We start from the raw sequence: 16,312 nt of genomic DNA, 5'->3' as shown, positions 1-16,312 counted from the left end.
AAATCAAATCTCACACCTCATCCACTACCCAGCAGTGCAAAAATACAAGCCAATATACATTAGTCTCTACTAACTGGTGAGGCATCAAAAAGCTTAATTAATGTATGTCTGGTTTCTCTTACTGCTTTATTAAACCCAAACCTATAAATGTAAATCAAAATCTGTCCTGCAAATGAATCAATCCCGATATGATCTGAGTATACAGCATTTCTAAAGCAATTGGACTTGCAAGGCAAGTACTTCATAACATTACAGTTCAGGCCAGGTCCATTTTATATTCTGGATTATATCTAGTCAAGAGAGGTAGTGCAATATACAATTTTTAACTGAATTACACCAGGCTTTTCACAAATTCATTAAGACTGCGTGATTTCCATTCAAGATTCTAAGTGAAAAGTCTTAGTCCAAGTGTTGCCTTTCAGGAGATCATTTATGGCTGCACTCTTCTAGATATGCTTGTAAAGTCTGAATAAGCTACCTATATCTTAATTGTCACTTTATGGTATATTTTTAACTATAGGATTTCATGAAAGATAAGAATGCTGGGCAGGTTTCTTTAAACAAAGTTTTTAACTTGTGCATACTTAAAGTAGTTGAAGTTTATATTTGGAACATAAAGGTTGGAAAATCAAGCAATCTTCATCAATTAAACACTTTACACATTAAGGGTGAAGGAAACGATTCAGCTACTTTTGATACATCTATACTACAGACTTACAACTGCAAGCAGTAAATATTATTGATGCTTTACTTCCAAAATTCTCAGAATTAAGAGGAATTTTACACTGTTTTCCTGCTTCAGTTCCATTTATGAGCACAATACATGGAATGGACAAGAAATGCTGTACAGGACAACTTTCAGGCATTTTTTTAAGTGCGATTTGGTTTCAAGTTAATTACGGTTTGTGCTTGTCGTTCACCTTCCCTTTCCTTTGTGTGGGGCCATTCTCACTGAATTAAGAAAAAATAAATGCTTTGTATATCTGTTGCTAGGTATACAACTGTTATGCTTGCAGGTTGCCATACAAACAGAATAAGCAAAGTGTAGATAAAAGGTCTTTAAGAACCTGCAGCAATTTGCCATTTCAAAATACAGTCTTACAACACAGAAGAACTTTCCTTTATTTGCCCCATTCTGTAAATATTCATATCATAAAATAATGTAATATCTAAGCTATAACAATAAAAAGGTGTTGTAAACCTCAAGAGGAAGTTATTACCTAAGCCCATTTTATCTTCAAATACTGCCTGAACTCTATCCCAAGGTAAAGCAATATTTATCAGAAAATCTTACACTTTTCTAAAAAATACTTTTTTAATATTGGAGAATTCATACATGTGACTTCCTTTACAGACATTTCAGGTTATGGAGGTTGTAAAAGAGGATGTGAAGGGACATGCATCCCAGCCAGGTTGGTCAGGGGCACCTTTCCCTGACACAAGACCATAGTTGAAGGACAGAGGAAGACTTGGAGAACTGGAGCTCTGATGGGCATCCCTATTTGGATCCTTGGGTGTCGCTAAAAAGACCTACTGGGTACAGGCTTCCCTGTTTCTGTGATGTTCTGCCTAACCTGGATGTGCTTCCAGCCGGGCATATCGTTACCCTGGAAGTACTTCAGGGTATGGCTTAGTTTCTCAGCCTCACTCGGGGAGTCAGAGTCGGTAGTGGAGACAGAAGAAGCTTGCCTGGAGAGGAGCAGAGAAAAAAGGAAGGATGGAAAAAGGAAGAAAAGAAAAGATTGTATTGTTTTGTGTTGTACTATGCTGTATACAAAGAAGCCTAACAAAGGTACATTAAGAAATAAATTAACCTTTCTTTGAACCCAGCATGCCTCTCTAATGTTCACAAAGTGTACAAGGGACAAATAAAATTACAAAGATGACATGATTAAGTCACACCAAGCCTAGAAAGGATTGGGTAGAAAGCGTAAGAAATGGACTGCAGTGCATTTGTGGGACACACTTTTCACAGAAATCTCGATCATGTCCTCTTTAGAATTTACATTTAGCATTTATTATTTGTATTTCATGTTATGTCTGTCACAAAGGGCGTGGATGTTACAAACATATTCTGTATATTCTAAGAGAAGTATATAATTACAGTAAATAAAGATGTAATTCTAAAATGTGGTGTAATATATGATTTTCAATCAGGACAGTTACTTGGATTTGAGACTGAGCCAGCAGATTTCCTCTGAATAGAGGGTGAAAATATATAGTACTAGAAAGAAATATTATCATGATACATAGATCACGATGTGTTAATATCTCTGAGTAAAATACAGTATTAAATATTGCAATTTGATTCAGTACTATTTTACTATTTTTTAAAATTATTTAACTTACGTTAATGCCTTAAACATAACTCAAAAGGCTTGTAAATAGCCTCTTACAACCAATTAAAAATGCATTGAGTCAATTCATCCAAACCTTGTTTCTTGTTTGTGGAATTGATTCCATGTTTCTCAATAGTCTTCACAGAAAGTCTGGAAATATTCATCTATGGTAAGTAACACACAAATCCATATATCACCCTAAAGTAACTCTGGATGATGTACATTTATGTCTGAAGTAGGGCTGTCATCTTCACTTCTTTTTCTTTCAGCTGCTCCCATTAGGGGTTGCCACAGCCGATCATCTTCTTCCATATTGTCCTGTCTTCTGCATCTTGCTCTGTTAAACCCACCTCTTGCATGTCCTCTCTCACCACATCCATAAACCTTCTCTTAGGCCTTCCTCTTTTCCTCTTTCCTGGCAGCTCTATTGTTAACATCCTTTTCCCAATATACCCAGCATCTCTCCTCTCCACATGTCCAAACCAAAGCAATCTCCCCTCTCTGCTTTTGTCTCCCAACCTTCCAACCTGAGCTGACCCTCTAATGTCCTCATTTCTAATCCTGTCCATCCTCGTCACACCCAATGCAAATCTTAACATCTTTAACTCTGCCACCTCCAGCTCCTACTGACCTTCAATCCTCTCCTCTCTAGAGCATATCTCCACCTCTCCAGGATCTCCTCAACCTGCACCTTACTCTCGCTACAGATCACAATCAGCAAACATCACAGTCCATTGAAATTATACACTACCAATGGTTATGATGATGAATTGACCTTTGCGAAAAAAATAAACCTGTGATGTTCCACATTCTCTTCCTTATTTAGAGAACTTGTTAACTTTTTCTTTCTCATCTTTGCATCTCATTCCAGGTTTACCCTTCATGCAGAGGCAAGCTTTGCCTATGCAGGTAGAGACAAACAAACACCTTCAACATGCATGACAAAACTACAACTTTTGGAAAAATACGTATTTGCCCTGTGATTTCCTTTAAATAGTTCTTGTAGTCTCTCTGAACTCGAAATGTAGACAGACACACATTGTATAAAGTCTGGTATTCTTAACTGTCTCTTTAATTACATCAGTTTGTGTTCAATGATTCCCAACATTCACCTTCTCATAAAGTATACATTTAGTGCTGCTGTCAGCTGGAGGGTAAAGAGTTAGCTAGCCACTTCTTCTAATTGAAACAGATGATGGATACAATCCACACACTTTTCTCTTCATTTGATAAAAAAAGGCTACTTTGATACTATATTTGAGGACTCTACTTTTCAATCTAATTATAATTTGTTTTTCATTTCTTGTAACTGTTTCTTTCATATCTTGTAAAGCAATTTGAGCTACAACCTGAGCATTAAAATATACTATAGAAATAAATGTTGTTATTGTTGCTCTTCTTCTCAATGGACTAAAAGATTGTGGTTTCTTTGATGAAAAAGGCGTAAAACCTATATATCCTATAATATAAACTGATAGCTTCTGAAAACTCAGAAAATACTGCAATGTTGCATACTGCATCTGAGGTAATGTAACAGTGTCTGAAAATATATTAAATATTCAGTTCCTGTTTGAATATCCACATTTTAAAAAATATTTGAATACACATAAAATGTAAATATATATGTAGCAAACACTCTTAGTTTGTTATATGCCACAGTACAATGTTTTACTATAACATTGTGAAAAGTAAAATGACCCTACAGGCTAATTCGGCGGATTCTCAACCTGTGGGGCGCGCCCCCCGAAGTAACAAAAAAGGGGTTGCGAAGATGTGAAAAAAAGAATGCACGAATCAAAAATATGAAAAATACATCTACTGAAACCAAAATAAATTAACTTAAACTACATTCTGATACTAGAAAAATAAATATAGAGTTAGATAAATGTCGATAAAAGTTAAGTAGGTATAATAAAACGTAGCGGTGTATCGGCAACAAAAAATATAGGAATACATTTTATTAGGGTTTCAAAAAAAGTTAGGGGGATACAATTAAAACTGTTATGAAAACTCGGGTCTCAAATACTTAAAGGTTGGGAAAAACTGGGCTAAGTTAAACATGGCAGCAGAATTTTGTATCAACATGTCAGCAGTCATGTTACTGCTGCTCTTACACAAATAATGTAAAATTGCTCACAGCCTATTTCTGTTGTCATAAGAAAGAAGAATTGGTTTTGTGTGCGATTTAACGGATATTGCAAAAATATTTGTTATGCAATACTAAAACAAGTAAAAAGTACTCATAACCTTAAACAAAGCTATTGAGAATTTGTGGCTGGACTTAAAAAGGCTGTTCACTCATAATCTGCACGCAACCTGACACAGCCTGAGCAGTTTTGCAAAGAACACTGAGGAAAAATCTAAATTGCAGTGTCCAGATGGGCAAAGCTAGCAGAAACTGTCATGGCTGCCAAAGGTACATCCAGTAAATGCTGACTTGAATATTTGTAATTAATTTAGATGATTTTTTGACAGATCTTTTTAACTTTGACATTAATGATTTTTTTCTTTTGATCAGTGTCACAAAAGGCAAATTAAATCCAAAAAGGAAGTTCTATAGATAGACAGATAGATAGACCATAAACATAAAAAAGTATGTAATTTTTATAGTGTATTTTTAAAACTTTACAGAAACAATATCAGAAGCAAAATTTTTAATAAAAATATTTATTTGAGGAAAACGTGACAAAGCAATACATACCAAAATATTTTCGTTTATACAGGACAATATAATCTGTTTCATGTTGTATAATTTCAATTAATTATAAAGAACACATTTTTACAATGGACATTTATTTGTGCTTTAATATTGCTGCTTTATAGTGTTCCACGCATACATGTGGGCTGCTGCTTTAAGAAAAGAGACTTACTAACTTCACAAGCAGATCATACAGTTTTCTTCAGACCTGAGCTACATTTGTGCCAATCATCAAAGCAGGTGCCCTCTTACTGTACTACTTTCTATTGAAAACATCTTTTCTCAGCTCCTAACCTTTGGGGGAATATGGTCATTTCTTTGCTAAGGGTTCACACACACACCACAAGCGTTCTCGGTCTGCAGATTTATACTGTGGTAACTGCCAAGAGCTAACCATGAACCTGTGACCTCTAAATTCTGACTGCCCTTTAAATCAGCTTTCTTGTCAGAGATTTGAACTAAAGGAGTAACTCCCTTATCTTTAAGCACAAGGCCAGGCTGTAAGTGGAGCACTTCCTAGTTATCTCTCTGGGGCTAACAGAGAGAGATCTGATGAGATCACCAGGAAAGGCTTCACTCACAGAGTTCAGTTACAGTCTCTGAATAATAGAGCTTTTCTATTAGCTCACACTGTTTAAGGAGACCAGCAGCAGTTTACCACAGAACAAATGTTAAAATTGAAAGGCTTCGTGTTTTGAGTCTGCAGCAATTCACCTAGTGACAAGAATGGGATTTGCACTGTGGACAGGTGAAGCATAGTGGAGATAATGCACAGAAAAGGTGGGGGTTGATAGATACGTAGATCTGCGACATCAACTGGAAGCTCTCCACTTGCAGTATTCAGACACATCTCTGTACGGCTGCCTAGTAGAGCCTACTCCTACTCTTACTGGCTATTGTCTTGCCACTTCTGAGCCAGACTTTGTGGATTTGTGGCTGACCACCAGTAGCTCACCACAGTATTTGATTTTGTTTATTTTTGTAGATTCAAGTCTTGCCTAACTGAAGAGGTAAGAAAAGCCTTACCTGTTCAGGAAAAACATAATCAGCAACATCCCAGACTCTGAAACCATGGTCACTGTCATTAGTAGATGTTACACCTTTAACCTTGACGGAGACTGAGCTGATGATGCCATCTTCAGACTGATATCCCTTCTCATATATGAATACCCATCTGTAGAGAAAAGAAAGGACCATTCTTTCAGCATCCCATTTATTAAATATAATATCAATAAACAGTGTCCACCAGAAAACAGTAAGCAGTCCTTTAAAATCTTTTGATTTCACCATCATATAGCCGGTTTGGTTTTATTTTTAGCTAGGGTGCATTCCATGTAGCATTTTCATTTTTATGCATATTTGTGCAAGTTTTTCTCTGTGCTAAGTTATGTTAAGTTCAAACACATACTGTTAGGCTGACTGTAAGGTGTTCTACAATACATTACTGTCAGTTTGTAAATGATTAGGCAACTGTTTTATCCAGTTTAGGAATGCAAGAAGTCAGGAGCTACCATAGCAGTATCTGATAAACGGAAGGAACAAAGCTTGGATGAGGATATCAGGCCAAAACACAGAACACAAAAAAAAAATTAAAACACAGATGTATTTTAATACACAAAGCACTTTCTTTGCACATATAGTTCATTTGTTTAAAAAGCTGTACGATCATATGTGTATTTCTTTAGTTTAATACCTTTATCTCCACCATAGTACTCAACCAAGGGATAATCAAAACTATATTTTTATGCAGCAGGAAAAAATATATCCAATCAAACTTCAACTCTACAGATGTAAATAATTGAGGGCATTGGTCATCCAAACTTACAATTTTTCTTTGATTTCATGATGTAATAGCCATGATTTGGTTTAATACTGAATGATTTCATGCTTTTTTTAGTGTGAAGGCAAAACCTATTTAGTTTTGGTATACCCTCCCTTACACTACATACTCAGAAAAACATCCATTTTCTTAGATTTTCTTTTAGTTTCCTGCATGTGGAATTCGGATTTCAGCAGATGACAAATGACAGTATTCATCCAAAAACTGAAATCATGGTCAACTTTTTTTCTGTTAATGTTTTTGTTTTGTTCTTGCTATCTGGATGTGGCACTTGATGCCACTGCTCCTACTACCAGGCTGCTTTCCTGCGTATGGAAAAGTCATCTTGAATAAAGGAGTGCTGGAATTATTGGATGGAAAAATTCTCTTATCAGAGTGGATGGGCAGCATAGACTCCATTATAGAAAACCCAAGAGGAGGTAGGGGGCCAGTTGGCCAAGGTCTCCAGGGCTGTGACTTTGTTTCTGACTGTCAACTAGCCAGAGTTCATTAGTTAATTAATGGGCAAATATTGTTGGTTTTCATTTATGTTTAATTGTTTCCTACCTTGCTTTATGTGTTATATCAGTTCTGGATTTATATATGTACTAGTTCTGTATTTAGTAATCAGTATTAGCTGTACTTGTTTTAACAAGTTTTTTGTTAAATACACTTACAACTTTCCCTTAATCTTAGGCTAAATAATACATATCTTTCCTTTAATAAACTAATATGCAAAAGTAAATGAACCTTGGTTTTAAATGTAAATAAAACCATACCCTTAAAATTCACATGTCTTGATTAAACAAGAATTTAAGAAGTGAAAATGTAAAATTGTCTCACAAGTTTAAGTTTAAATAACATGTGCCCCAACCCTAACTTTCTTTCAACTTTGAAGCTCTGGCGTCTGATTTATTTCCAAATCACTCGGACCTTTCATTACACCTTTCATTATAAGTTCTTCTCTCTGTCACTAGGTGTTCAAAGTGTCTTTTCTAAAATGGCCATAAATCAACACAGTGTGGCTGATCTAATATTTGGTTTCTGAGCCTCATTATGCCCTACTGTATGTTTATTTTGTGATATTTTATAATATTTTACTCAATTCAGAATAATAAATCCACCCCGTAAAGTCCTACCCTGGACCAGCCATGGTATACAGTTTGTGGGCTATTGCACGTATCACAGGTCTATGTACATTGCATGCCTTATATTACAAAACCTTGCATTTTTCTCTTCTATTTCTGTCTGTATATGTCCTCCAATTTGAAAGTTCTTGTGTCTGTTTTTCTGTAAAACATTTGATCCTTTCATTGTGATTTCTTCTTTCTTCCACTATCAACCATACTATGTGTTATTTTTGGTTTACTCTTTAATCTTGTTCAGTTATCAATTCAAAAGACCTTAATACTACTAATCTGGTATCAGTTCCACAATCACTCTGACACAAGTTGTTCACTATCTGTAATGCACGTGCACACTGTGCTGATGCTATACTATCTGACTCAGTCTGCCCACACCCTTGTTGCTAGTTTAGCTCATGCATTTATACCTGATTTGATTCTTCATTTGGCCTAACATCCCATAGCTCCTTACCTTCTATTTTAAACTTTATATATCTGCATGCTCCTCAGATTTTTCTCCTCACATACACATCTGATCTCTCTCTGTCTACCTGTATGGAGAGCTTCTTCTTTAGAAGTTATTTTTAAGAGGGCTTGTGATGGTTTAAGAACGTTTAATTTTGTTATGCATTATAACTATTTATAGACTTACTTTACCACTTATAATATAAGGTTCACTTACATAGTGTTTGTGAGGTAGTGATATAAAGGCTCTGGGAAGAAATGGCTGGGAAGCAACACAAAACCATGACTGAATAGGAATTACATTCAGCCGGACATGCTGGTTCATGAACGCATATCTGGTGGCACGTACCACGAGTGCCAAAGTGCCAACATTGTTGCATTATTCCATAGCTGCTGAAGGAAGGCTGTCCATTTTATCCACATGAGTTGTATATATGCCGACAGAGTCATAAGAGAGTTACGTTCCCCCAGAAAAAAATTAAGGGAATCACCTGAAAAAGAAAGTACATGCACATATGGTTGCTGGCAGATATGTTCATGCATGTGTGATATAATGGCCATCCACCTTCAAGAAAAGGTGTATAAGGTGGTAATGATTGGGTATGCCGGGCCAACTTCAATAGAGACTAGCCAGGGAACAGGTACCCAGCATATAAAACTGGAATAGAAGCAGCAGGAGTCACCTCTTGACTGTCTGGTGTGTGGGAGTTAGTATCTGCAGATCAAGTGTGGTGCAGAAACAATTGGAAGCATTCCATGTAAATAGAGTCACTGTTTTTCCTGTATTTTTGTGTTTGTATTTTTCTCACTTTTTGATTACTTTTCTTTTTGTCCTCTATATTTCTATCCTGTGGTAAGGAGAAGGAAGAAGAGCTTTCTGATTCTTTTTCTTAATTTTCTGCACCTTCATTTTAGAGCTACTATAAATAATGCTCAGCATCACTTACACTTGTTTTTGTTTATGTTGTATGTATATTAGCATTGAAATGTTATTTTTTGGTACTTAATAGAGAAGTTCTGTTTCTTTTTTATTATCTCTTGTTTGTGTCTCCAATTTCCTCCATCACTGATTTGCTAAGGTATAACACATGTCAGGGATTTCTGAGAGCATGTGTCAGGGTGCCAGTACACTGGGCAGCACAGGACTAAATTGGAATACAGCCATCATTTTTGAATGTAATGGTTTTTGAGGCTACATTTTGCAGTACACAGTTCTGATCTCATCCAATGTTCTGAATTTCACTTTTGTACAGAATACAAATTAATATACAACACCACAGGTTCTGACAAAAGGCAAGACTAGGTTGATATGGACAACAAAGTCTAGAGTTATTACATGGAGATCTGACTTATAGCCTTGCCCCCATGGTGCTTCACTCCATCCAACCACAAAAATCAACAAGTATGCTGGGCTTTAAAATATGACAGTAGGACACATCCTCTGACTCCCTGAGTAGTATTAGCTGTAAGCTGAATACGGGAAGCTACAGCTTGGAAGGTTGAAGGAATATTTGATTGAATTATTTAACCAGTGAAGGTTTATTTAATACAAATTCAAACTGTCTTATAGTGAAAGTAAAGAATATTTTACAATGGAAAATTACCTTTTTAAAAATATTTATTCGTTAAGTTCTGCATATTCATTAAGAATCAGCCATAAACAGGGCACCATTTAATCCTCAGGCACACTCATGCACAGGCTCAAACCACACTCACTCATACTTGACTTTCCAATTACCGTAATACCCATACCTTTGAGATGTGGGAGTAGACCCAAAGGAAGAGTCACACAACATAAGAAGAATGAAAACTCCACAAAGAAAGTTATCTAACTAGGAAACTGGACCAGGATCTCTAGAACTTTAAAGCAGCATGGGTAGCTATTAAGCCAGAAAGCTGCCCTCAACTTAAAACATATTCGCATTTACTTACTTTTAATTCCATAAATGGTTTCTTCCTGATACTGATTACACTTGCGTACCAAACTTAATACAAGATACAATCTCTTAACTTAATTTGGATATTTTAATAGTATTAATGGATGGTATTACCTAACAAAACTAAATTACAATCATATACAATTCCATGCACAATAGCTATTGAATGAAGCTACTAAAAAGAGAAGACATCTTGTATTTTCTTGTTTAAGAACTCCTAGCCTCATACCCTCCTAGCACATGCATGAGGGTAAATCTTCCAGGGCTACATGCTTTTTTCTCTTGCTTTTAAATTTCAGGTGTAAACATCAGAAAACATGATTACTCTAAGAAGTTCTTCATCATTTTTTTCATTTCTGCATTTCAAGATCATGTTTTAGGAGCCTATCCAGCACTGGCCACAAAACACAAGCCAACCCTGGACAGAGTGCTAGTCCATACATACGTACACACCCACATTCACTCACCTCTGGCCAACTAAATATTGTTAAACTAGCAAACACATTTTGAGATGTGAGAAGAAAGCTGGAGTACCTTGAGAAAAATCATGCAAACATGAGAATAATACGCAGTCTTATCACAGGTAGCAACTGGCCTGCCTTCTGGACCCAGTACTAATGAGGATTGAAAAAGCAGTCATTGTGCTATCTATTAAAAATCAGTCATTAACAGTTAAAAGTGATATAAACACAGAAAGAAATGTAATGGAAACAAGACAATGTGTCTAAAGGATTCTCTGAAATGTGCCAGTGTTTTCTAGACATTTTAAGTTTTTGCTTATCACTAAAAAGTGACATCTGGGTGTATTGTAGGAAGGATGACACAACTTTACAAACACAATGACACAGCTAGCAACTATTGAAACATTAAATTTATTTTGATCTAAAGCTTATGCACACTCATGAGGAGGGATATAAAGGGAAATGCAATTGTAAAATAGTCCTGGTAACTTGGGTAATATTCAGTCAGTGCTCAAAATCTCACAATCAACAATTCAATCCATCCAGTTTCATAACCTCCTGGCCTATATAGTGCCAAAGGAAGGCTAAATCTGTTTTGGCTGCTATATGTCCCAAACACACCCACCTGTGTATCATGATATAAATGAACTTTATCTAGTCAACCATTTTCTGAACATGGGGCAACAGAAGTCAGGTCATGGAGGGGCAACAGAAATCACTAGGTGTAAATGATCCAAATATTCATTTGGGCAAACAGAGCTCTGGTTGAACTGGCAAAGTAAAGTGATTTTGCCTTCAATCACATTAAAAAGATAGGACCCAAGTTTACATCTAGGTTCATGGGGATAATTCACTATGAAAGCACTGCAGGAAATAACTTTTCAAAAATAAGGCCAGAAACGTAACTGGACAGGACACTTGTCCATCACAGGTTTTATTAGCAGAACCTCCGTTGCTCATTCTGGGCAAGTTAAGAGATGCCAATCAACCTAAACTTAATTGCATTTTACTGTCATATTATACTGTCATCAGTGTGGGCTGTGCACATCTTAAAATTTACAAACAGAAAGCAGTAAGAATAAAACACCTTACAAAAACAAATATGCCCAGTATAAATGTGTATATATTGATAGATAATAAACATTATTATTGTATGTTTCAAGTTCTTCATTCACTCTGGTTTAAAGCTCCTAATAATGGTGGCCCTGAAGTGCAATGCACAAAAACAAATTAAATCATAAATAAAAAACAAATCATAAAACGCTAAAACAAGTTGAATACAGTACACAAAAACAAATTGATAAAGCGTACATATTTTGATTTGTTTTTGTGTCTTCTAAATTGTGTTTTCATGATTTTATTTGTTTTTGCACATTGCTCTTCAGGGCCACTGCACCTAATAATAGCAAGTAAAAGAAAATCTATTTTTTTAATACACATTCAATAAAAAACATGATCACATACTGTATATAAATCTAAAGGCCTTTCTGTCTGCATTTACATGATTTGAAAGACTAATGTTCTGTCACTCCATCCATTCACTGAACTACCTTAATCCACAAGTAGCCATCCTCAGTGCAGTTCTTAATTGAGCATCTTACAGTCTGACTCTTATCCTTAGTCATCAGAAACTTCCTGCAATGCTAGACCCAACCAGATCGCATTCTACAACTGATATTGTATTTTATTCCTGTCACTTTGTGCAACTCATTTTATAATAAAACAATACATACACTGGTAAGCAGAAAGACAGGGAACCTTAATATCTGAATATAAAATGAAAAAGGAAAAGAAAATGAAATAAAGAACAGATAGCCTACAGTATTACTTATTGTATCACCATATAAACCTACAATGTAGGGAGCAAAGCCACTAAAAAGAAAGGGCACGATACATTTAGAACTGCAGGAATTAGAAGAGAACATGAATGAGAATAAGCTCTCAAAGACCACAGGGTTTCCTTCACATAAAGGCAAACAGAAGAGCACAGTGGCTCATTGGTTAGTGGGTTTTTGCTCTGTGTGGGCTTTGTTCACATCCTTCAGTTTTCATCTTAAACACATATGTGTTAGGTTAAACAGCCCTTGTGTTGCACACAAGTTGGTCTCACCCTAGGTTTTATTCCTGCCTTGCTTGCTATGTTGCCAGGATATGCTCTGCCCTCCCTAAATTGGATTAAATGAGTTTGAGCATGGTGTGTTATTAAGGCACCAAGTAATAAACATTTAGAAAGTGGGAATAATTATTGAAATAGACAGAGTGACATCATGAAGGAATATACAGGGTATTCTCTGAAATGTGCAAAATCATTTTAGTAGAAAATGAAATTGGCCTCAAAAGCTGCTGAGTTTTTGTGATCAAATGTTAAACAATGTCTGTTGATTCAATGATCCAGATTATATCTTTCATTAGTCAATCCGGAACATTTAGTCTCCATCTTTGTAAAAAAAGTGAATCACACCTGCTTTGTGTAATAGTGAATCTAATCAAAAAAGTAATAGCATCCACTCATTAATTTATTTTTGGTACCAGGGTACAAAAAGATAGATTCACTTTCTCTCAAAAAATGATTCTGGGGGTACCCCACTATTACTCAGCTAAAGTAAAACTGATATTATTCAAAAATGAGTAAATTTAAATACTTTGTACTCATTTCTGATACAAGCGACTTAAATTTCTTGGTTATCACATTAGGAACTATTATTTATTTAGAAAAGATATGAATGGATCTCATTGCTTTAATAACAGTACAACTCACAGAAATATTTCTAAGGTATATCACCATTACCTACTTACCTTAGGTTGATTTTACTCAAAATGAACATGTTTTTAAGACGTAAAAAATGAATTTTGGGAAATTGTGTCATCACACATCTACTTTAAGTTGATTGAAATGAAGATAAGCCTGTTTCTAGGCTTTATGTGTCTTTTCCTTTCACGATTGACATTATTTGTTTAGATATCATGATAACTAGGTTAATTTATAAAAAACAAATATGAACATTGTTGACACAGAATCACTAGTCACATTAGGGTGCCACAAAGCATCACCATATTCACCAGTGGAGGAAAAAGAGGACTGTGCAAAGTTATCTTGAATATTCCAGCTAATGTATTGCACCCTGTACATTCAATGGGCAGGCTTTTCTTATTATTGTGAAATATATTAGTTACCTTGGCCTAAATGGTTACTTGGCAATATTATTATTAAATATGTGGGTGTGGCTAGTGATCAGATGACTTGCCAGTTTGATTAAAATGTTAAAATAAAATGTATGAAAACAAAGATTTATTTTTTGAGTTTGCTTAATTAATAGGAAACTATTATATAATGCAAGAGTGTGTAATCGACATATTAGTTACCATTCAGTAATCTGGTTTACAAAATAGTTTATATTTAGGCAATAGTTATAAATTAAATCTGTCTGAGTTACCCTAATTCATTTGAGAGTTATTTGAGTCACTTGTTTGGCAAGTGCTATAGGATATTCACAATAACCTGAGTTTGAATTGCTCGATTTACTAACTTTACATTTTTATATTAACTCAGTTAAGTTCCCCCAACAAATCACTTCTTGAGTGCACATCACCACTGAAGAAAATTTTGAGGGGGGACTTACAGTAACTATTGTTGTTCCATTCGTTTTTTAATCAAATTTATCATATTCTGAGCCTTGATACTGCCTTCCTAATGAACTCCTCTGCTCCGACTTTGAATTGTTGAACGTTTGTTGAACCGAATAGGTGCGGGTTTGCGATTAAATTAAGCTGACCCGTGCATTATCCTGCCGCGTACTACATCAGCTACCAAATGTTACATTCTGTTGGCCACGAGTGAAAAGATGCTACCCGTTTCAGGAAGGACGCCGCATTCCCCACATTAAATACATTAAAGAGTAAAATATGAAACATTAACAAACAAATCATATCCAGCAGGGTTTGTGTTCAGCAGTACCATAAAAAAATAAACGAACTGCTGCCCTACCGGTATGCTCACCTAACATGTATCTTTGTGTTTGCCAGTCAATTCTTTTTTCATCTTTTATGTGCATTTTCAACGTACAGTATACAGTATGTTTTACCACGGGACGCGCAAATGCAAGAAAAAAATGTTAAAAAAATACAAGAAAAGAAAATGCATGTGTCCTTTGTGTTTTTATATCAACGAAACTAAAAGAAAAAAACTTTTTCAAGGACCCCCTACCGTTTTAACTATATGCGCCATTTGAGTCCATAAGAACGAATTCCTTTTACATTCTCACTCTGTTATACGGCTTGCAGGACGCCCGAGTCCCTTACCATACGAACACTCACCCAATGATGTAAACCAGGACCCCGAGCTGAATGAGCCGACAAACCACCCCGATCTTACGGTCTTTGAGAAGAGCCATGCGGGGGGTTTCATATTCAAAGAAGAATTCCGAAAACCATCCCATGAGTACACTCCTGTGCTGAGAATCAGCCGATCTTTCACTCTTCGTGTTCGAGTTCTGTCTGCTAAATGATAGAAGTGACTGAAGGACTGCTGCTGGGCGGGGCTTCACATTATGGACTTGGGTTTACAAAACAAAACCAAGTAACGATAATAGGCGCGCGCTGCGCACTCCCTCTGGCTACGTCGTCGGCTCTCATCATAAAGTAATTAAGGCTGTATGTTTAACTTTATATTTAAGAAATAGCATCTGGTACTTTCATTTATTGAATTTATGTATTATACCTCTGTATACCGGGGCTACTGGATACAATTTCAATCACATGGATATTTGTTTAGACATTTGCTTATTTATCTTAGTCATGTATTAAGAATGTTGCACTTCCTTACGTGCAATGCAACAGTTGCTGGTGTATGACCACAGCAAGGACCGTATATTTGCATACTAAGAGTGTTGGTATGGGAACAGCCTAGATGAGCACTCACTCAAAATTATGTTTAATGGCACTTTATAAAGGCTATATATGTTGCCAAATTATGTGGATGCTAGCACTTTATTTGTGTGATATGGAGATGGATTTTTGATTGATGTTTATACCTTTACATTTGATCATAGGCTATTTTACTAATAATGCATACGAGTAATATGGCATAAGCTAGAAAAACTGTAAAGTACTAAAAGAAGACTTTTGCAGTCTGGCTTGTTTGGTAAATATAAATAGAACTTGCCTGCTTGTTTTGCTCCACGGTTAAAACACATTCACCACAATCTAAGGGCTGCAAGGTGGACAGACACGTATTTAACCCTGGCCCACAGACATAGGTGAAATACAGAGCAGTACAAGGTCTAAAAACAGAGGTTGTGCCTAGCCTTGAGTAGAGCATAGGAACATAGACAGAACTTGGGAAAGCTGTTTGCCACTAAACTACATGGATCCATGGGGTACCGTATTGAAGGACCAGGCCGGTTTAGATATGAGAGCATACCAAAAGTTGCTGTCTCTTCCTTTCCGGCTATGTCACACTGAAGACCTACC

At 36.0% G+C, this 16,312-nt stretch overlaps 1 protein-coding gene across 1 annotated transcript in view; it reads right to left on the bottom strand.

The window, feature by feature from the left end:
• The window catches only part of p2rx1 (purinergic receptor P2X, ligand-gated ion channel, 1), a 52,667-nt gene extending 37,324 nt beyond the window's left edge, over positions 1 to 15,343 (bottom strand). Inside the window, exons 1-2 of the mRNA XM_039756780.1 lie at positions 15,158 to 15,343; positions 6,064 to 6,211 (exon numbers count right to left, since the gene is read on the bottom strand). Of these exons, the coding sequence (XP_039612714.1) occupies positions 6,064 to 6,211; positions 15,158 to 15,279 (270 nt within the window). The 5' untranslated portion in view covers positions 15,280 to 15,343. The remainder of the gene's footprint in view (positions 1 to 6,063; positions 6,212 to 15,157) is intronic.
• Positions 15,344 to 16,312: the final 969 nt, after the last annotated feature.

The sequence above is a fragment of the Polypterus senegalus genome, chromosome 6 (genome assembly GCF_016835505.1).
Source record: "Polypterus senegalus isolate Bchr_013 chromosome 6, ASM1683550v1, whole genome shotgun sequence".
Taxonomy (NCBI): domain Eukaryota; kingdom Metazoa; phylum Chordata; class Cladistia; order Polypteriformes; family Polypteridae; genus Polypterus; species Polypterus senegalus.
Note: the sequence above shows the minus strand (reverse complement) of the source record. Positions and strands in the feature narration are given on the sequence as shown.